Source organism: Styela clava, chromosome 7, assembly GCF_964204865.1.
Source record: "Styela clava chromosome 7, kaStyClav1.hap1.2, whole genome shotgun sequence".
NCBI classification, from domain to species: domain Eukaryota; kingdom Metazoa; phylum Chordata; class Ascidiacea; order Stolidobranchia; family Styelidae; genus Styela; species Styela clava.
In genome coordinates this window covers 21,425,359-21,448,358 of record NC_135256.1, presented here as the reverse complement: position 1 = coordinate 21,448,358, position 23,000 = coordinate 21,425,359, and the positions used below count along the sequence as shown (strand labels likewise).

The 23,000-nt window shown below is 35.6% G+C and overlaps 2 protein-coding genes across 2 annotated transcripts; one reads left to right on the top strand and one right to left on the bottom strand.

The window, feature by feature from the left end:
* The first annotated feature begins 1,523 nt into the window (after positions 1 to 1,523).
* LOC144425022 (serine/arginine-rich splicing factor 5-like) lies at positions 1,524 to 5,639 on the top strand. The gene is made up of 6 exons (XM_078114147.1): positions 1,524 to 1,775; positions 2,760 to 3,009; positions 4,113 to 4,252; positions 4,561 to 4,641; positions 4,765 to 4,866; positions 5,070 to 5,639. The coding sequence occupies exons 1-6, from the start codon at positions 1,558 to 1,560 to the stop codon at positions 5,182 to 5,184; spliced, it is 906 nt and encodes a 301-aa protein (XP_077970273.1). The 5' UTR covers positions 1,524 to 1,557; the 3' UTR covers positions 5,185 to 5,639.
* Positions 5,640 to 6,706: 1,067 nt separating this feature from the next.
* On the bottom strand, positions 6,707 to 15,828 carry LOC144425021 (interferon-related developmental regulator 2-like). The gene is made up of 10 exons (XM_078114146.1): positions 15,628 to 15,828; positions 15,404 to 15,505; positions 14,696 to 14,911; positions 13,770 to 13,927; positions 12,684 to 12,913; positions 12,102 to 12,213; positions 10,738 to 10,878; positions 10,040 to 10,168; positions 9,525 to 9,617; positions 6,707 to 9,076 (listed from the first exon to the last, which is right to left on the bottom strand). Exons 1-10 carry the CDS (start codon positions 15,719 to 15,721, stop codon positions 8,993 to 8,995), a joined length of 1,359 nt encoding a protein of 452 aa, XP_077970272.1. The 5' UTR covers positions 15,722 to 15,828; the 3' UTR covers positions 6,707 to 8,992.
* Between the last annotated feature and the right edge of the window lie 7,172 nt (positions 15,829 to 23,000).

The window sequence follows — 23,000 nt, the reverse complement described above, 5'->3', positions numbered from 1 at the left end:
GCAACCCTAGCTGGGATATACTAGCGTTTGATACATAATGAGAAACGAATCAAGATCGGGAGAATATGCGAGAAAAATCGACGCAAATCATTGATTTCTGTCAAATCCCATGAGAAGAAGTCTATCGTCAAAACGAGAGAGCCTTCAAATGATCCCGCGGAAACGAGAGAGAAGCGCACTCTATTTATATATTTCTATGGTTTCTTCTCACAGCGCGGTGACGCGCGGGGTCAGAGTTCAGTCGATCAGCAACTTTTAATTTGCGCATGCGCGACATGTTTGTGGCGCTGTTTTGTCCCGCTTGTAAGGTTGATAGTTTGCAATACCCTGCCACGCTGAGAGTGAGATGGCTGTATTCGCCGCTTATTTCTGTATTTATAGACAACCGTCAGGCCGTACAATATAATTCTTGATTTGAATAAATTATCAGTTATTTTAAAAAAGGCTTAAAGTGCGCCTTTTGATCTGTAAATTACGGCAATCTGAGTATCTGAAATTTGTGGAATCCCCCAGTTCAAAAACTGACATTGTAAAACCTGATACGGTACCCTACGGTCCATGAAAATGCGATCAGATCAGAGAGATAAAAAGATGTAAAATTGATTTCAATAATTAAGGAGGGCGTTTGAACGAACACAGAATTGTAAACAATTGTATTTCTGTGGCCTGGTTTTTAGCTATTCAATGGTTTTATGAAATCAAAAACAAATCGATAAATAAGACTATAATATATGGAAATCAACAGTGAAACTGTAAACGGGCACATGAATAAAACAATAACAAATACATTAGATGTAAAAAATCATGCCATAATGCAGGAAGATAGATAGATAGAAGTTTATTCATCATCCAGTCATTAGCCAACAAATCAAACACAAGCAACAACATTCAATACAGCAATAAGTAAAAGAAGAATAATTGACTAACAACGGAATTGATAGGAGGTTGGAAGGACCATACTGTCACTAAATCGAAACAACTCTCATGGCATAAAAAGGTTGACAGATTACTTTAACTTGTTGTAACTAACAATCAAGCAACAAGAGTAATGTGACACATATTGAGACGAATTTGAAATAGAAGCTGCAAGAAAAAGCGTTTAATTTTATATCACACAAAATAAAAATGTACAAGTTGAAAAAATCGCGTCATAGAACATAAAACCTGCCAAATACTGAAATATATTTACGATTGCCCGTAATGGCATCGTCGCCGACGATAAAGAACTGACTAACGTCATCGATCTCTCCCTATTGGGATCGTTGCGACGAGAGAAATAGCTGTTCGATTTCGGGTGCTCGTCTGCACGTCTTGGATGGCAGTTTGTATAGTTTGAAGGGCTCTATTACGTCCCCGTGACATAATTTTTGCATGGCGTAGTCAGGTGGCAGGGTGGGGGTTAAGATTGACATGTGAAAAAATTGTTATGCTACGCCCACTAGAAGTATGTTAGGTACAAAACTACATGAGACCCCAAAATTTCATGTCCCAGGAGAAATGGATTCCTTTACTAACACAAAGTATTTCTCTGTTTTAGATAAGTTTTTTTATTAAATCATGGCCGTTCATCGTGTATATGTTGGTAGACTTAGTACTCGTGCTCGAGAAGAAGACGTTGAGCGTTTTTTCGAAGGTTATGGACGTATACGCGATATAAATCTGAAGAACGGTTATGGATTCGTGGAATTCGAAGATGAACGTGATGCTGAAGATGCTGTTCATGATTTGGACAATAAAGAAATATGTGGGGAAAGAGTAAGAATAGAACATGCAAGGTTGGTACTTAACAAGTTTAATATTGCTGTATTGTCAATATAATTCTAATACTGGAATTTATATATTTCAACACAATTAGATATGGTTTTTATTTTATGGATTTGTAACCGTAAAAATTTATGCCTTGAATGTACTGCATTATACAGTTATAGTCAATTTTAATGCATTTACTAATTTAGCAGTTGTCTGTTATTCTACAGGGTAACTTCCCAAGTAGTTATTTGTGTAATTAACTGTGTTGGAGTATTTATTCCAGTGGTTCTCAAACTTTTTTTGCTCGCGGCGCACTAAGCAAATAAAAAGAAATCGTGCGACACACTTGTGAAAAAACAAAGATGGCCCTAAACAATGACAAGGCAAATGCAATAATATTATCAATTTAATTAATCATGAATACTCAAGTCTAACAAGCTTGCTCGTTGCTTGCATGCCTATGTGTAATACGAACAGCTTATTTTCTAAAATTCCGAAAAGCTCCGCGGCACACAGTTTGAGAAACGCTGATTTATGCAGTTGAAGATCAACACAGGACCAATTGAACATTCTTTTATGGTTTGTTATTGCAACACTTTACTTGGTTGTGTGAAAAAACTTACTGCAGTTCGTGTATTTCTCAATGTTAAGATTTCTCTAGTATTTGAATTGATAGTATTCGATAGTTTACAAAATTTACTTGGTTAATATTCCTGAAATACCCATGAAGTTTGGTGGTTGCTGAAATTATTTTCTAAAACTCTGTTCCCCCGGAAACAATTTGTTAATCCAACATTCTGTTATTACTCGAGCATAATTAGGCTCTATAAAGTCCTGTCCCAATTTTCAAAAGAATGACTAATTCACCCAACTATTTTGGTATTGCTAGAAAATCCACCTGCCTCTATTGAGACGAATGATGTGGATGAGAAGTGATGTTTGAAGTTTCTATTTCTTATAAGATGTAATTGAGGCTTGTGATGACTTCCTACTTTACTATGAATCGCCAGGGGAAACCCTCGAGGAGGGTATGACAGCAGGGAGCGCAGTGGTGGAAGCGGAGGAGGATACAGCAGCAGAGGAGGAGGAGGAGGCGGCGGATATGGTGGAAGAAACAGTTATGGATACAGCGGCAGTCAACAAAAACGTGTTTCATACTTTCAAAGCAGAGCATTCGACAAGTACGGTCCACCGACCCGCACCGAATGGAGAGTCATCGTTGAGAATCTATCTACAAGAGTCAGCTGGCAGGATCTTAAGGTTTTTGATGTCATGATGACGATGATGCATTTCTTTCTTATGATGTTCTAATGATGAGTTCATTTTTGAGTCCTTTTGAAGCGAGATGTTTACTGCTAGCCTTACATTAAAAGTTTGAAAAGGTGATTACAACAGCACTAATATAGACAACTGACATGGATGTCTTTTAGCAGGGCTGTGGAGTCTAGAAATATATAAACCCAACTATAAGTCATCAATATATACACCAACTATGAGTCATTCAAAAATGACTCCTCACAAAAATTTTACTCAAACACTGACTCCCATATGAGATTGAAGGAAATTTCGACTCCAGCTCCCCAACTCTGAAAAAATCCTAATCTTAACCACCAGTGCTTTGGCATGTGGAAGCTTTCTTTAATTGTGTGCATAGTACTCTTAATGTTTTGGTCGGTAATAAAACTCTGAAAAATCCACTTACGACTCCCAAGAATTCAAAATTTCTACTCTTTGCCTCCAGGAGTTAAAATATGCCTCCATTCCAATATTAAATAATGCATTCCAAACTCTGACTCCGCAGCCCTGAATACCAGGCATATCAGACCAATTGTTCTTTCGGTAAAATGATTAATCTGCTCGTTTATCTTTACTTATATCTGATTTGATTGATGTGCCAAAATCAAATTTTACCAGAAATCTGTCTATGCTGACTTCTGTTATTTTTGGCCCTCGCGTCACTAAGTTTTCACCTAACTGACATTTAAAGTCATTCCTTTTTAGATGCATCAACAAAGAAGCTATGCTGTATATATTATGTACTGCGAATGAATAGTTAATTTCAAGTTTCAGGGAGTTAAAATGTCTGTCTACGCATATTGGGTTATTTGTTGATTTATAGAATCATAATTTGTAATAAGTGCTTAACTACTACAGACAAATTTTAATATTCCAAAGAACATGGTAGCAGGCAGGATCATACTGTATACTGTACTGTTGCCAATACTGTTGCCATTCGCTTGATTTGACTTAACAGAGAATAGCAAGATGACATAAACTGCAAAAAGTACACACTGATGTTTCAAACTTGGAAGATTTATTTGTTATTCTCTTTTGAAATTCCATTTTTTTATATTTTTTACCAGGACTACCTAAGACAAGCAGGTGAAGTGACATATGCTGATGCACACAAAGAGCGAAGAAACGAAGCGACGGTGGAATTTGCTACTTACAAAGAAATGAAAAATTGTATTGATAAACTTGATGATACTGAAATAAATGGACGGTATGCATACCAATATCTAGTTTCCATATGAACTTATGTTTTTTTTATTTTGTTGTTTTCATCTACATAATATTGAATGGAAACTCTAGGTTGTTTAGTTGTGGAGAAAGAGTTTAGCATAGCTCTCAAAATACAGTTTACACTGTTTTCATGGATGGTCAACTGATCAGCTATTCTTTGCGAATCAGCAAATTATAAAGTGCATCATCATGATCTGGTACTATACAAGTGCGTTCCATGATAATTCATATAGCTTAGAAGCTAGATATTAGTTATCTAACAATATGTCTGTATTTTCTTCAATACAGTCGTATCAAGCTTCGTGAATATAAGTGGAGAAATTCTCGCTCTCGCTCCCGATCACGCAGAAGCAGATCTAGATCGCCAAGGTATGTTATATTTCTCATCAGAAAATATCTTTTGTGCACTGTTTTGTTTTTGACACAAATTATGTTGGTTTTGTGGATGCATAGAAATAATTTTTTTTTTCTGATTGGTTCATGCTTATGCAGAAGCCCACCTCGGAGAAGTAGATCTCGATCACCAAGAAGACGCACTCGATCAAAATCTGCATCCAGAAGTAGATCCAGGTCTAGGTTTTCATCCAGGTCAAGGTGAGACAAACAATTAACTGTATATAATATAATGGATATTGAAATGTCTGTTGAAGCTGTTAAAATCTTGATGGAAGTGTAAGAAGCATTTTTGTGTTATGAGTCGTTGTTATCAAGTTCTACAGAAATTATGAGGTTTTTTTAAAACCCAATGATGGGATATTTTCACGAAAAGTAATCTTGTGCATATTTTATTGACATAGGAGCAGAACTCCACCGCGTAAAGATGGATCACCAGCTCGCTCTCGCAGTCCACAGCGGTCCCGTTCAAGATCACGATCTGCATCATACGAGCATGCAAATGGTGGTGATGACTGAACTTTTATTGAAACAGAAGAATCATAATCGCATTGTATTTCAAACATTTCGTCTGCAAATAGTACCTACCACCTTGTATACAAATTGTGGTGTTGGTAGCGTTCATTAGTGACTGCCTTAAATAATAGGGAAAATCGATGTTATGGTGATTGATGCATAAACTATTGAAAAGTACACCTATTAGTTACTGCTAGTTTATATCAACAAATATTTCTCCGCTCCCTTGGCTGTTTGTTGCCAATTGTTGTTCGTAATTTCATTGCGTTGTGGGATTGGATGACGGTGATCATGTTCATGCCCCATTTTTAAAATACGACAGACATATTTTTAAAATTGGAATTCCGGTGTCATTATAAATGTTTCAGGAATTTTTCACTTCACTGCTTGGTCAACAAAGTGTTTTGTGAAAAGCAATCTGCTTGGTTTTATAAAATAAACATTGTAAATATTGCTGATTGTGATGTCAAACTTTCACACACGGCTGTTACCAGGTCTTGTAGACTTAGAATGGGCAGGTTTTATCCGGGATCCAGATTTTTATATATTTGGACCAGAAATGGTAAAGTTAAAGTTAAATTTGGAGTGATGTTCATAGGTGGTTTTGTAGTTAGCAATGGTAAAAGCAAATAAATTTAACATGGTTTGTCAAATCTTAGATGTCATCATTTATGAGGCCGCAGAGACTTGTTTATGTTCCCTGGTTAGAAAGTGCTTCTTTCTTTGGATTTAACTCAACCTGTACCTGGCCAATGGGTATTCATTAGTTTTTATATTTCTGTCATCACTTTGGTAAATGGTATCCTACTTGATGGGTATATTTCATTGCTTTCTCATAATTTTTTCACCTTGGTGCAAGTTCATCTACATTGGTGGCGGCTCTGACTACGCTGCGGGAGTTCGCAGTTCGAATCCCATGCGGGAATAGTTATGTGCGAGAGGATTGCTGGACTCCTCGACACCACAGGGTTGTTCACATAATCACTGGTCGGTTACTGCTCCCTCTTCCACCAAGTCATGCTTCGAAAACAAACAACTGGCTATCTAATTCCATAACCAACATCGACTGGCAACCGGACAAGAGGCCATATGATCAAGTCGTCTTATCATCTTTCCAATCTCCAGAATAAATATGCAAATCCTATACTAGCTTGCAGAATACATACCACCCTGCTTGAATCACAACCTCAACCCGAAGTGCCGTAGCTGGTTTGTAAAGAAGTAGCACATCCTGTGACCTCCAATTCCAGGAGCTATTACTCATTAGCAAGGCATTAACTAATTTTTGTGGGGATACATATGAACTGGTTTCAAATCTATTCAGTTTTTACTTGGCATAGGATATGGTCAAATGCAGTCATTAATTAAATTGTGAAAAGAAGCTTGGTGTAAGCATCATTAATTAGTCTTGGGACTAAAGGCAGTTAATCAAATGATTGCACTGCAACAACAATCTGAACTCTCAATCAGGCCATTGAATAGCCAACCTCGCATGTTCCTTCCCTGTTACAACTAGAAACCAAGATAACCAATACATTTCTTATTCATCAAAAACTAATCCATCTACGCATAAAATACACCACAACAAGATCAAAAATATTCTACGCCATCTTAGGGGAACTTCTCAGATATAAGAAAATTAAACCAGAAAACATTTTAATAATATTGAGATATGAACAGATTTCAATGCCAGTGTGCAAGGGCAAATTTATCACAAGTCCTATATATTTATCACTAATAGATAAACATCATATCAAAGCAAAATACAACATTTAATACAGTAACAGTAAGCAGTTACCTTCTGTCCAATAATACTTCAATTTGATTGGTCATATCAAACGAATTCAAATTCACAAAAATTGTTTTTGAGAAACATTACACCAATTCCCCTCATTCATCAGAGCACAAGAGCAGAAATTTCCATCACTCAGGCCGGGAGAGTTCAGGTACGATTAAAAGAAAAGACAACTAACTTTTGTGATCATGCATAGAATGAAATACTGCAGACACCAGAATTCGGAACCATGACAACACCTAATACCAGACACCATCAAATGATTTACAGAGTAAAAGTAGGTTGAATATTTTCATGCTATCCGCAAGTTAGTTTATACAAAGAAAAATAAATTACTTCAGCTACATATGACACAGTAGATAATTACTCAAAGACGAAAATACCATGGTATTGGGTAGTTTCATTGTTTAACTAAAATTTGTGGAGGTAATGTGTTCACTAAAGATAAGTCACTGGTAGAATGAGTGAAAAACCAAGAGGTACATGATAAGATCAATTATTTTCATTGAAAAGCTAGCATCACCATGCTGGTAAAATAGATAATTTCTTGCAGTTTCTTGTTCCCATAACATTGGCCAATCAGTAAAATGTTGAGATAATGTAATAATTGAAATTTAGACAAAACACATACACTTTTTTCAGTTCACCTTTTTCAACGAACATTAGCTTGTTTTCAGTTTTACAAGCTATTTGTCAGTTTTTAGTTGTTTCCAAAATTTAGATTAGATATAAATCAAACAACTCAATTTAGTTTAGTCGCAGTAACAATAGTCCCGAAAAAGTTGTGACACACTAGGCTAAAATCAGGCATCACTCATCAGTACTTTTCAAATGGCAGCCAATTGAATATTCTGAATCGAAATGATGGGTATGAACATCTAAACTAGTTTGTGAATGCCAACTCACAAAATATACATCAAAAAATTTCGCAATGTTAAAGTATAGGAAGAATTTTTCTGGGGTCACAGGTCAGTGAAACGTCTATTGACAAGAGTCAATCCAAAAAGTAGTTTACTGCAGATTTTTTAAATTTTCCATTACTTTAATTAATTAGACCTTTGGACAAAACGTTAGCTGTTAATAGAAATAACAATGACAAAATAAAGCTATAATATTTGGTCTATATTTATGAGAAACAATCTAATCTAAAATGTGATAAAACCTAGAGAATGAAAAACAGTAGGCAGTTTAAGGTCAACATGTTTAATTTGAAGTTCAAGAATGAACAAAACTTCTGTATAATATTTTTACTAAACACATCAAAATTTGTTTTCCATTATTATTTATTATGTAACTGCGGGAGGTTGCAATATTTTGAACGGAGCTGTAAACAACTCTGCAGAATTTTTTTTTCATTTCAACATAAGAGCTATATTTTGTCAGAATTACACGACTGTTGCATTACCTGATCTATTTAACATTTATGAAATCAATTCAATTGTACATCTCTAACAGACGAAAATTTACATTAGACATGGTTCATGAACCAAACAAAAACGTGAACAAATATTACATGATCACTTGTAAATCTCATCATTGGATTTTAAACTTTTTCAGGAATGTTCAATTCCCATCTTTTTCTTTCATTTCGAGATAAAATTATTCTAGAGTTTAAAATTCACTATGAAGTGCAGCTGATAGAGCAGCCTATTACAGATTTACTCAGTTGACTGGAAATTACATTAAGCATAGCTAATTGATGACGTATGATCCAGATGGAGATGTGAGGCCATATCATTTTGATGGGTCAAAAAATCGGGACGGGTCGTGTGAATAATAAATTACATAAGCAATAGAGGCCTATTTAGTTCTTTCTAAATTATCTCATCTTAGTTTAATTTGCCATTCTTCATTAAAAATGTTATATCGTTCTCAGAGCAATTAGGCAAAGAACCGAAGAGTATTTTCAGCCTACTGAGTAATACAGCAGTTGGAATAAATAAATTATCTAATGGATGATAAAATTATTTTGAATTTAAATGATATTTTGTTGTGCCTTTTTATGTTTCACATTTGTCAAGTCCTAAATGCTGTTCTTTTATCTCTCAATTTTCCTCTAACTTTTGTTCTTGCTTTGAAAGCAGCTTGATTGAATAAATGCTGGAAAAATCAAAATAGTATAAATAAACGATGGGTGCTTGTTATTTATCTTTTAAATATACTTCAAAATTGACGAGATTTGTTGCTCTATGGTTTATGATATATATATTACTTAGATTGTTCACTGAATCTATTTGAATGTGCATTTATGTCCGTTGATATAAACACATTACTTCCATAAAAATGAAGAAACTTTATATAATGCTTAGACTTCTGTTTGTGTATGATTGTACCCAACAGTTTCAATAATCTGGGAGGTTTTGTACAAAAGTTCTCTCTCGAATTTGTTCTAAAGGACCTGGGTTCTGTTTGTTAGGTCACTCTGTATATAGCTGGCTATGAAACCTTACCTTGAAAATATTTTTGCCCTAATTGCTATATTTTTTATTAAATAATCAAAATACTTATTGAGAAATAAAACATAAAGTGCTGAAGTAACTGTTCTTACCCTTTCAAAGTGAGTTCTTTTTGATTTTGTATTGGTATTCGATTGTACTAACATTGGACCAAGGTCGAATATGTCTCGTAGGAATTCATTTGCCTAAAAAAAAAAGAAATGTCTCAGCAAATTAGTTAGTAGTAAGATAAATATTCATGCTGTATATAATTTGCTGTTACTAGAACCCTTAGAGCTTTCAAATATTCCTAGGTTCCTCAGAAATTTGTGAAGGGGATTGTGAAATATTTTTGAAATCTATCTATCTATCATAAAAAGCCTGTAAAGGTGCACTGATAATATATACTTATCACAATTAGAGAAAAATTCCATTTAAAATTGAAGATTCATAACAATATGAATGACAAAAAAATTATCATTTGCTGAGTGTATTTGGATGAATAAGCTTTTAAAAACCTGTTACAGAAATAGAACTCAGGCGGAGGGAACTTTGTGCCGCAACAAATTGACCTTAACTTATCATGCTTAGGCGCAACTTTACAATAGAAAAAGTGCAACTGACTTACTCTCAAATGAAAATTCATTCCTGTCCCAATAATATCTCTTAGCGCTTCGTACTGACGTTTTCTTGTCCATGAATCAATGACAAGAACCTCTGTTGCAAATTTTATGCTGTCTTCTGGAGCAATGCCATCCTTAAATGACATACTCATTTAAAAAATTTCATCATAAAGCATAACAATGAAAGGGAAATTTTGCCCTCAATTTCTTCATCATCCTAAAGTTTTTGTCCACTCTGGAATTCTAAAACTTTTATTCGCAACAGTGGCAGTAACATCAGAACATCCATTTTAATGATATATATATTGGATAAACACTTAGCGATTCAAGAATTATTAGTACTCTTTCATTTTTTGCATGAACTTCATCGATCAGCCGATCGCATTGTATTGCAGAAATTTCAGTTAATCTCGGTCAAAAATAGGTTGGCCACACCTGGACCAGGGCATTGATTAGCCTCCTTCAAAATTAAAGATTTTATATTTATCCTAGGGGTAAGAAAAGCCAATAAAACAAATACAGTTGTTTCATACTTTCTTTGCAATCCAATTCTGTACAAATTCAAGTTGCCACGAAATCGGATAGGTATTTTTTACATTCAAGTGTACAAATGCATTGAGAAACTCATTTATATAAAGAAATTAACAATTACCAGCAAAAGTATGTATAAAATACCATGTACGAAATATGAATTCTCTCTTACCTCAACCGTTCTCAATATGTCACGAAAACTTGAACGTTGTTGTCTCCTATCTTTTTTGGCTCTGTATTTACTGCTGTCTGTTGCTAAACTTTTTAATCTCTCACATAACATATTTTCATCTATGATGTCTGATGCCATTTGCTAGAGAAAAGAGGGAAAATTACTAATAGTATACTGGGACAAAATCCCAAATTATATGTAGCACAAATCAGATACATCATACACATAGAGATGCATATATTCTGATCAGGAAACAATAAAAAATATACAGGGTGTCCATCAAGTCTCATTTTCAAATGATAAATTTTTTAAATTGTACAGAGACCTTTATAGACACCCTGCATAACAACCAGGGTGAGGCAGTTTTGTTAAAAGTTCCTCATTAATCGTTCATAAAAACACATAGATGATATAAATCTCAATTATTTATCCAAAGCATTCACAACACAAGAGCATTGTGTAAACATACTCGTTAAGTGGATCCCCAATATATACAGAATTAAAGAAACAACCTCTTATTGTAAAACAATAAATATCTGATTATACAACTGAACTACAATATGTCCACCACCTGTATGTCACAGAATTTCGATTTGATGTGCATAGGAAAATATATTCTAGTGATCAGGTCTTGAAACGCATTAAAAAATTATATATTTGTCGCTGCTGTTATGTGCAGCCTAGTTTTAAGTTTGGTGGTCCGCATGTGGGGAGAATAAAGGGTACTCCAGAAGTATGTGCACCGAGATGGCGGACACCGGGACGTAGTATGTGTACCAAGTTAGGGTTGGGCCATAATTCCAGGTACAAATACTGTGGAGTCACTTGGCTAGTCCCCGAACGTGTAATATAACTAAAATAAGGAAAATTGGAATAAAATTATGACCTAACCCTAACCTGGTACACATACTACGTTACAGTGTCCGCCATCTTGGTGCACATACTTCTGGAGCACCGAATAAAGTGTTGATGCGTAAAATGTACATAACTTGATATCATGTATCTCCTACCCGCTGTTCTACTGCTTTGTACCGCGAAGGGTTAAGAAATATTGCTCTAAAAATCCATCAAGCTGTGGGTACATGATATGTTTCATAAAGTGGCAACTAGATGACAATTAGCATTTTCTACAATCACTATTTTCACAGTCAGATTGAACAAACCAATTCTTCTGATTGTTTATTAAAAATCTGGGTTTATTTAAAGTGTTGGTACCAGGTTAGGGTTAAGAAATAGGCCTTCAGGCCCTTTACACGACTCGATGTAAAGTAGGCGAACAAAATTAGTTACCTCCATTTTGGTACACACACTTGTGATTGCTTATTAACAATTTGTAAATTAAGTTAGACAACAGGCAAACTCACCTCTGCATCTTCATTGTAGAGTATTTCATACATTAAAACAATTGTTTCACCGGCAGTGATACGAACTGCAACATCAGAACTTTGAAGAAGATCTGGTAATCGAGGAAGATGACTGAAAAATATAAAAAGGTTGAATATATTCTAAAGGTATATGTATGAATCATCTTCAATTCAACCAATTTTCTAAATCCTTGAAGTGCCACTCAGATTGATGAAAAAATAATACCATCAAGGAGAAAATACATTGATTAAAAATTTGAATTAAATTAGAACTAAAATTAATAAGTCATTCAAAAATATTTAGTTTTATAGGTTTACCTTCAAATTCGATAATTGAATGAACAGTTTGAAACTGATTTTGTTATTTTGGATTTGAAATAAAAAACAAAGTGAAAATAGCCCAAGGTGCAAGTGATTTGCCTATTTGGGTTAAACTATTATTACTTTTAGAACTACGTAATCCTGGCACAAACCTAAATCAGTCTGAGAGAAGTCTTAATAACAGACCTATTTTGATTTTGGTTTCAGTGACCAAATTACTACAACTAGTAGTAGGCCTATTACACTGATTATTAAATTTACCTTTTCACGAATTCTGATACAACAGACCAAGGACATATGGACAAAAGTAAGCTCCATGCTGACAATGCACTGTGGTGTAATTCTGCCAATGCAGGACTAACAATTGGCAACGTACCGTCACCTTTGACAAATGAATTTTTGAATATTGTTTCAAATACTTTCATACATTCCAATATGTCTGGCATTCCCTCAGCTGCAACAAAGCTGTAGACGCCAAGAGCTTCACAACACTGGAAATATAAATACCAATTTGAATATACCAAGGATTCAAAAAAACATATTATCTTTCCAAATTTTTAAGAAAAACTATATTGTTATTTTAAATGAATTTATAAATGACCTAATTATGTCCTGATTTTGTTGCAAAATGTTTCTATTTCTAAATTTTGACAGCTGAATCAATTTCAAGCCAGAATTCTAAAATTTCAAACTAATCTGTTACAAACATATTTACAATACAAAGTACACACATTTTGGCTAGGGAATAGCAATGGAACCTTGTAAAAAATGGGGGTTCTCACAATTGCAAACTAAAACCAACTACTATGAACTTCATTAGCAAATTGCAGTATTGCAAGTAAACAATTGGACAATCTTTTTTGCTCAGAATATTCTAGAAGTACACAAATTTTTTGTGTTAGTTGGAGGACTGGAGTGAATGGAATAGAACAGATATCTTTCATATGTGGTACAAACCTACTTACCGGTAAGTCAAAATGCTATAGGCCATTATATGGCAATATTACACGAGGATTTCTCCTGATAATTGATGGCCTCAGGATAAAAAAATTTAATTTGTCAGTCTCACATGAAACCTTGCTTAATATATAGGCATATATATGTATTAATATATGAATTATAATTAATCAGGTGAAAACATGGAGAAGGGTGATATATAGCCTGATGATGAGATATCATATTGATTAGGAATATTCTAAACATACGAGTAATTGCTAACATTAGTTGCAAAGAAAAGCTATTTTTTAAGAGTTTCCCATAGTTTCCATAACAACAATCCATGTACTTCCTTTCCAATTACTGGTATAACAACATAAATTCCGCAACTATAATGAATTGAAAACTAACCTTTGCTCTTGCCTTCAGACTGCCAGATTGGTCTGATATCAATGGTACAAGCACAGATTTGAAATTTCTAAAAATTACTTCACTGTTTTCATCAGACCCGAGTTGAATACTGAGTAACGCAACCAATATGGCAGCTAAAGATTGCTCTTCTGCTTTTCCTGTTAAATTTTCAAACAGAAATGCAGAAAATTGTTGAGGGTACCAAACACAAATAGAAATACATGTCTAAATATCACAATTTGACTTCTCACAGCAGAGGAACTTAAAATACTTCAGTTAGGAAAATATAAATTTAGTGAAAGTTAGAAATAGATGGAGATTTATTATTTTTTTGATTAGCATATATGGTACAATATATTATGGGGAAAAAGAATGATAACATAATGATAGCTGGAAGCTCTCTGTATTAGTTACCAGTCGATGCAAAACCTTCCAGATGCATACACATAGTAGCTGAAAGAAACAATTACAAATCAACAACAGATGCAGGATATTTGACAGTGTGACAATTGGTTCAACCCGAAGTCTAATACTAGTAGCAGCAGCATGATCTGAACCCGAAGAACTCATTGAGATGCCACAGGTAATGATAATATTGCACTATTATATGTGCTCTATTTTTAAAACAGTTTGTTATATCCGGTATATTCAAACACTGGTGTACGAGATCCCTTATCAGTAGTCTTTTGGCGCTCCACAAGTTTGTGTACCAATATGGAGGTAACTAATTTTGTGTACCTACTTTACACCAAGTTGTGTAAAAGGGACTGAAACCTATGGGCAGGAGGTATATTCACTTGGCTAACACGGTCCCCAAACTTATAATAGAACTAAAATACTGAAAATCAGAATAAAATTGTGGCCAATACACACTACTACAGGAGTAACGTCTTTTCAGCTACCCTTGGTACTCATTGAATACATACCTCTTTTTAAACATCTTTCCAGAGCATCAGCGAGTGTATCTTTATTATTTTCTAATAATTCTTCCATATCACATGTTGAGAAAGCTTTAATAATAGACTTGAGACAATCTTGTCTATGTTTTGCACTTTTTTCAGTCAATCCGTCAATAGCATCTTTCACTTTGTCTTCCACTTCTTCTATTACTTCTGTTGTATCTTCATTCTCTTCTGCACCAACTTAATAAATAAAGAAAACTCAAGACTAAGCGAAGAAGTAGGAATGAAGCCGCAACATCCCTAAATGACATAATTTCTCCCTGGACTTAAAATAACACATGCATCCAACTTTGAAGTAAGATGTTATCAAACTATGCAAATGTTTAGCTATGAAAAACTCTCATAAATAATGGCTTTGCGGCAAAACTATTAGACTCAGCTGTATTAGCATTGCAGGTTACACGTCCCATACCCACCACGAAATTGTAATAAATAGGGTAGACAATGACGAACTGGAAAAATTCCAGTTTTCAGTATCTCCTAAAATATCAGTGCCATGTTAAGAGCAAACAGAGTGAACAAGCATCATAGAAAAAAAGCCTAGAATCCATGTTGGTGAGGAGATCATCTTAATGAAATACAAATCAATGTGTTCCGTTAGCTTAGCATGATGCAGTGATGAGACAAATCCCTAAGATAAAACCATTAAGTACCTGGCATATATATGCTTACCCAAACTTCCAGTACTTCTGTCAGAAGGTGGCTCACTACAAACACTGACAGCACTGCTAACTTCACTTCTTGTGTCATCATCATGCGATTGATGATCTGAACCTGAATAAAATGAAACTGTTTTAAATGTTAACAATGAAAATATTGAAAAAATTTATTCAGTATTCAGGTATTATATTGCATTTGAATATCACTGTAAATCAACAATTCACAGTAGAACATACCTTTTGAAAATCCATTTGTGAGTGCTCCATGCCTGTGATCATTAGAATCAGCGGAATGCCCTTTACCCTTCCCTCTTCTTTTGGATTTCGGCATTTTGAGGTTTGATCGACATGTATATAATACGTTAAAAATATATCAATTCAGACGCGATATTTGTTCAACACGACATTAAATACAGTGTAATTACTGTGAAATATAAAAAGAGTATGAGTGGCATTATTGTTCCTATTTGTTATGTGGCAAATTAGTGAAGCATATTGCTGTATTGCCAAGGTGTATTATCTTAGATTCATCTACATCTAAAAGGAAGGTTAATACTGTAATAATGGCATATACAACAAGCAGATAAGATTACTGACAAGCTGACCAACTTATATAAATAACTATTTTAATATTTAACATGATTTTACCTAAAATTAATTTTGTTCATTCAAAATACTGAAATATTATATTACAAATATTTCAAACAGCAGTATTTCCAAACTTTATTTAACGTTTTCGAATATCCCTATGCATTCTGAAAAATTCACGTAACATATTTTGTTGAAAGGTAAGAAAATCTTCCCTAATACTGTAATAAGTGAACATTAATAGTCAGCGCCAGTGGGAACTTTTTTAAGTCCTGAAGTCAAGAAGTATGTAATTCAAAGACAGTTAAGACCTCGCCAATTCCAGAATGGGTTTGAGAGTCCTTAGCATTGGAATATCCGAATATATCATAGTTCACTGTAGTACGTAGTATTTAATTTTAGACTAAATTTGAAGGTCTGAAGGCTGGAAGGTGGCTGACTACTAAATCAACTCCTGTACCGGTACTACTACTTCAGTGCTTAGTCAATTAGTCTAGGGACAGATTAAAGCCACCTTCTCTTGAAAAAAATGATTTTTCACTTTTGACGTCTTACTGCTGTTCTGTCTGTTTGAAGTAAATCTGACTGTAAGTTATGTATGTCTTAATTATAACTCGCAAGCAATCAGCTGCTCGCACGACAAGACTAAAAGTCAACAAGTGCTGAAGTCTGTTAGATATCTGAGATATAAACTTAGCATCATTTTTTGTTTAAGGGCAGTTGCCCAGTCAACCATCGACCCGCCACTCACTCGCCAGCTGTTTTTGTCTCGCATATCGTTGTTTACGGCTCCTCACGGGAAGGGCACGTGTGAGCATTACGTCATACCTACGCAACTCACGTCGATGTGAGACAACAAACACACAAATCTGTCTGCTTCAGTCGTTTGCGTAATCGAACAGCCACCGGTCAGCGGAAGGCTTGTGGTTAAAATTGATGTCTTCTGTTTTGATGCCGTTCATCTTTGTCTTGTGTATTGTACTAAAATTTTATTTGTATATTTCATGTCTGTTATCCTTCTATAACGCACCGGTCCTAACCTAGAGTTATACTTGTTAGAGGTGCATGTCGCACATCAACAACAAACAACAACAATTTTATTTTGATCTTTCGTCTACAACACAGAACACAAATAAAAAACACAGACATGGGCGACGAAAAGATCGGGAAAATGGGCAAAACCTAGAGATAGGTTTTTAACGAACGCTGAAGGCGTTTGTGCCTATTAACCTCCCCCCCCCCCCCCCCCCCCCCCACACACACACACACAATTGGAAAACTCATCACTGCAATTATACTGAAACATTAAACAGCATGTACATAAACACAAAAAAGTAAAATTCACGGGCAAAGCTTACTTGTAAAACTGTAAATAAATTCTGATGAGCGAAAGCGGTGAAAAACAATTTGAAGTCATGTGACGGTGCCTGTGACGAAATGCGAATCCCAATAATAGCATTTAAGTCAGGGGTGTGCAAAGTGCGGCCCGCGGGCCAAATGCGGCCAGCAGGGGAAAATTGTGCGGCCCGCGGAGGTAACTGTAATTTTTTACTGGAAAATAGCAGGGCAATCAGTAGACATTGGTATACGTGGGAAATTTGTCCAATTACATTTAGTTTTGAATCTCCCTTATTGTCAGTTGCAGATACACCATTTTAAATATATTAAGCGTCTCTTTGCCAATGATCGCATAATAACGAGATAATTATATTTTGAGATAATTCACCGACATAATATATATCGATGTTGACGGCCTAAGTAACCACGCTAAGCTGACCTGAACAATCAGTGACTTGAATAACATTAGCCCTGAGAAAACATTCTCGTTATTGGCAACTTTTTAGATCTCCCGAAAATGTTAAAAAAGACGCGGAGATTTGGGCTGGCCCCCTCGCTGCGCCAATAACAACAGTAATTGAAGTAAGTGTCGACCGGTGCTCCGGCTTCTCTTCAGACTGTAGATTAAACTATCCGAATATCTCGTATTCAATGAAAATTTTCGATTCGGTAAATATATTTTGTCACCCCGGGCACTTTTATTACGCACGCCAATGAGATATATCAATAAAAAGCCAATTTTTGAAATAAATATGACTTATAAAAGACCTCGATTTCACTGGCGGCCGTGGACCCTTTATAAAAACGTAATGTGGCCGTCTGCAGAAAAAAAGTTGTGCACCCCTGCATTAAATAATGAATCTGTAATTACCAACATAGAGATAATTTTGCAATTTTCAGTGGGTAAATTCGGACGTTTACTGTTTTTAAATTTTCCTTTGTAATATCCATACTTTTGGCCGGTCTGTGGAGAAGCTGGACATTTAATGCTCGCATCTAGTCAGTGAGCCTAGTCGACTAGTCCCACACTTCGTAGAGCAGTGATTTCCTGCTTTTTTGACGGTCGATAGCAAGAAAATTCAGTTAACCTTTTCGTTAGTTTTGTTGTTCCTCAACAACAAATACATTTGTTGTGATTGGTTGGCCCACTTACCCACTAACCCAGCGTTTCCCAAACTATTTCGGCCACGGAACACTTAGACTTTTTATCTCGCCTCACGGAACACCAAAAAATGGAAAGCTAAAATTGATAAAGAAAAACGGTGTAATGTAGCGGTTCCCAATGGGTTCGCCGTGACGAGTTGCCAAATGCGCCTCGAAAACTAACAGAATTGTGGTAAACCGTAAATATATACTACGGTTAAACATACCTGAAATATGATTGAATATTTTACATATTGCATTTATTTTAATTTTTTTATTATTTCCTAATTTAAATGCTGTGTATATGAATCAATAAATTCACCAATTCACAATTTTTTACCTGTCTATGTCGTTTACTTTCCATCACGTAGTGTTTGCCTCCAATGTTATCTCTAATGGAGATAAAAGTACTCGCTGCAATTTCACGAGCTGCAGTTTATTTATCTGCTGAATTGAATTTAGCGAACATGAGTAATTTTTCAGCATTTCATAGTAAAACCAGGCAGAGACGGAGGAAGAAGAGTTGACCTTTTGCCTTTATTCTTTAGACCTACTTGTTTGCTTATAACAAAACCAAAAAGATTGCTGTAAACTTGGGGTTACCATATTTTTGTGACCTCAAAGCGGGACGCCTCCAAAGGCCATAGCTGTGTTTTTTCAACTTCAAATTTACCGATTTTACATTAGGCACACATTTAAAACCATCCCGGCTGTATTCATTGACTATATTGTCATCGAGAGTGCATGCGGTGTCTGTCTAAAAATCGGTTTCAATTCAATAAATAGAAAGGACTTTACGTTAAGCGCCCTTTTGGCGTCTGGGGCTCACACGTAACAAATTGTAGCAATTAACCGCTAATAATGTTAGCGAAAAACAACGAAACAAACAAAACCACGCATCCACCTTCAGTAAGTATGCTGCCACCGGTACGCCACACAGCAACAACAGTATCGAGAACATGCTAATTGGTAATGTTCATGTATCATGCTGATTAGGTGAACGCCAAAGCGGGACTTTTGGCTGACCGGTCCGGACGCTGGGACAAAACGTTAAAAAGTGGGATTGTCCTGCCTAAAACGGGACGTATGGTAAGTCTATGTAAACTTAACAGTCAAAAAGCTACACCGACGGTCACGAAAATGCCACTACTCTACCTCAGTTAGTCCGCTTTAGGCCGACGATAACGCGATATTGAACGGTCAGTTTGGCGACAACTTCACGATCCCTAGATCGCAATGGCGATATTTTTGATTCCTTCTCCACGGAACACTCGAAAGACGCTCGCGGAACACAGTTTGGGAAACGCTGCACTAACCTATCGAACTGCGCGTTCGTTGACAACAACATGTAGCACGCGCATTTTGTGAACCTCCATAGTTTAAGATTGTCTTGGCAAGTTTAGAAACGAGTAGCCTAAGTCAAAATTTTTTTAATGCAGATCGGAAATTGAGCATGTTTGAATACAAAATTTCGTACGAAAAAATAAATTATTGATGAAAATAAAAAATAAGGCCGTGGTTGGTAGTTATTGTTCTGGAACAATGATGGAATAGTTTGCTTTACATTACTTTGGTAATTGAGTAATTGCCTTATGTGTAAATGTTGTTGAAAGAAAACATCATGTAATTATGGGATGGCAATATTTAGCAGTAGTAATTTTGGGGAACGAACAGAGTTTGAAAATGCGAAAACGAGGTAATGTTTACGACCACGCTTGAAAATCTGTCTGAGTGAGAAAAGTGTCTGAGCGGATGCGAAAAGAGAGCATTGTTACGTCACTTTCCGCATCTTGTCCCCTAGACACCCCCCTGGATACATGTTACACGCAACTTGAGAAATGGCCCTTTCCCAATCCGCTATTTTAAAGCTGTTTTGATGACAATTTAATGTCTTATCTTGCAGAACACTCCAAGTTGTATTCAAAACGGCAAGTCGGACTTATGTTTTAGTTTGAAAGTTTGACAAAATGTGAAGTGGGTGGAATTGCATAAAACTTTTGGAGTTTATGCTTGAAAGCAAATTGTGAGTTGGAAAAATAAAAATATATATATATATATTATGGCGATAATAAATCTTGCTATGCACTTGATTTTTAACTTTGTGAAATTGGAATAGGGTTGGGCATTTTAAATCGAATAGTAAATTTTTGGAATCGGTCAAACGAAAATTCGGAATCGTCGCCAACTTTTTTGTTCACTAAAAATCTAGGTCGGTCATTGCGAGTGATTTATTGATGAAACATGTTTCTTATTCTGTGTGAACACAAAACCAACTGTCTGAATGATGGAGTGTATGTTTTCGGTAATTCAATAAAGAAGTCGCATTCAATTACCAATCTTTCAAAAAGTCGAGATTTGATTCGAGAAATATTCGATTCAATTCTGAAACCACTAGGTATTTAAAAAATGCCCTGCTCTAATTGCGAACAAATGTTTATGGAATGATGAGAAAATCTGCGAGGCTACTAAGAAGAGAATTCGTATATTGGCGCGTATATTCAATAGTTTCATATGAGCCTAGTTTAACATATATATATATATATATATATGTACCACAGTAAAGATCAGTATCTGAAAATAATTACATGGACGATGTTCGGAGAGTATATAAAGCAAACACCGAAGGTGTATATTTTTTGATATGCTGTCGTCCATGCATCGATTTTGAACTGCGTGCTAGTGCGGGTAATCATTAGAAGAATCAATTGAATCTGAGCCCATTTGAGTCTCTTATTGCCAAATCGCCACCATTATCTAGAAAAGAACTAGTACGACAATCGTTATCAATGTCCCCATTTTACCCAGACTATCCAATATATCTCAATCTAGCGATATAAATATATTTGGACATTTTCTATCAATAAAAAAAATCTGTAGAAGCGGAGCGAAGTGACAAATTGCGATGTACTACAGCAAGCAAATATACTTTTATTGGAATCACCAAAGAAGGTTAGGCCTACTGGTGCGGAATATGCAAGGATCTTTATAAAGAAAAATGCTTCTTGTTCTTCTTGGCAAGCTGGCGGTGGATGGTTTGCAAGACCAATAAGCAAGTCGAATTCCGACAAGTTAGGTAAAAAGGCCAATAAGCGTTTAAATTCGGGGCTGTATAAATATTCCGGAGGTATATTAAACCAAATATCGACGACGACACCCATCAACGAGGCATTGTAGCTGGCTGCTGCAAGCGCTGCTAATAAAACGGGTTTAATGCGAAAAAAATATGGCCAGCGGCGATTACTTTCTGCTTGAGGAAGAAAACCCGCATATTACGACTTGTAGGCCACTCATGGGTTTGTTGGCCTTTTGTCAGCCCTAAATTGAATCGGTGCTTTAAAACGCGCAATTTTAACGCACATTATCTATCTGCCAGAAATTCTACAGACTGGTTAGAGTCCTGAGGTGCAGTGATGAAATCTGACGTGGCGGGGGAAATCAAACGATCTGTATCAAGATTTGGTAACTGTAGGAGCGGGCGCTGGCTGTCAGATTAGGCAATAAATTGGGTGGTGCGGGCAACAAATCGTGCAGTTACAAGAAACATAATAATATTTGTAAATAACATTTTTATTTACTCCAGTTTCAACTTTAGACTTGACCTAGTTAGCTTGTGATTTCGATGTTGATAATTTCTCGCTTAACGTAGAATATCTTTTTTTACTTTTGAATATATCGTTCGGAGTGCGTGGTTTAGGTTTATTGACGCTACAGCAGTAGTTCCCAACCTTTTTTTTATATATCGCGGCACACTATTGAGCACTTTAAATATTCGCGGCACACCTATCACAAAACATGAACATTTTCTACTCATAAAGCCATTTTGCTATAAAATAATAATAAACAAAGAGGATTAGATAAAGGGAATTTTGTTCATGTAAATCTAACATAACCTTTATTCAGTAACAGGTATAAATAGAATAATGGTGAATGTCAGTAAGACTGTTATGCCTGTTGTGCCAAATAATTTCGTCAATATTTTCCACTTTACAAAATTAACATTTCCGATAGTCGAGCGCGAACAAATGTTTAATTGTTACCGATATTATAACTGTTTTCTTACAATAATGTACACGAGAGCGCCTTCGGAGCACCTCGCATTATTGTAAAAGTTGCGTGGCCGCACAGGTAATACGTCGTCTTCAAACGCACGGTCGATCATCATGCGCTTCGGTTTTGCTCGCCATTCCACGTTACGCCCATATTGTATCACAGGTATTCTCAATTTTGCACAACCTAATTTTTTTTTGTTACAATTCAATGTTTCTCCCATTGCCAAAATCATTCAATAGTGTTATTGTCCCCACTTGCTAGAGAAATGAAAATGGCAAACAAACTGTATTTCATCACAACAATTAATAATTATTATCGATAAAAACACTAAATTGGTTTAAAGTTGTTATAAACCGCTGGACGTATCTTTTCACGTTATGAATTTCGTGCAAGGACCGAGCATATATTGATGGCAATGATCATAGTATTACTATGTCGAAACGCCTATTCGACTTTTCAGACCGCAGAAACTATTCGAAAGTGGTAAACGT

Coding starts and splice junctions, on each gene's coding strand:
- LOC144425022 (XM_078114147.1), top strand. CDS start 1,558: ATGGCCGTTCATCGTGTATATGTTGGTAGACTTAGTACTCGTGCTCGA. Junction 1,776..2,759: donor GTAAGAATAGAACATGCAAG/GTTGGTACTTAA, acceptor ATGAATCGCCAG/GGGAAACCCTCGAGGAGGGT. Junction 3,010..4,112: donor TCAGCTGGCAGGATCTTAAG/GTTTTTGATGTC, acceptor ATTTTTTACCAG/GACTACCTAAGACAAGCAGG.
- LOC144425021 (XM_078114146.1), bottom strand. CDS start 15,721: ATGCCGAAATCCAAAAGAAGAGGGAAGGGTAAAGGGCATTCCGCTGAT. Junction 13,928..14,695: donor GGAAAGATGTTTAAAAAGAG/GTATGTATTCAA, acceptor AAAATTTAACAG/GAAAAGCAGAAGAGCAATCT. Junction 12,214..12,683: donor GTATCAGAATTCGTGAAAAG/GTAAATTTAATA, acceptor TATATTTTTCAG/TCATCTTCCTCGATTACCAG.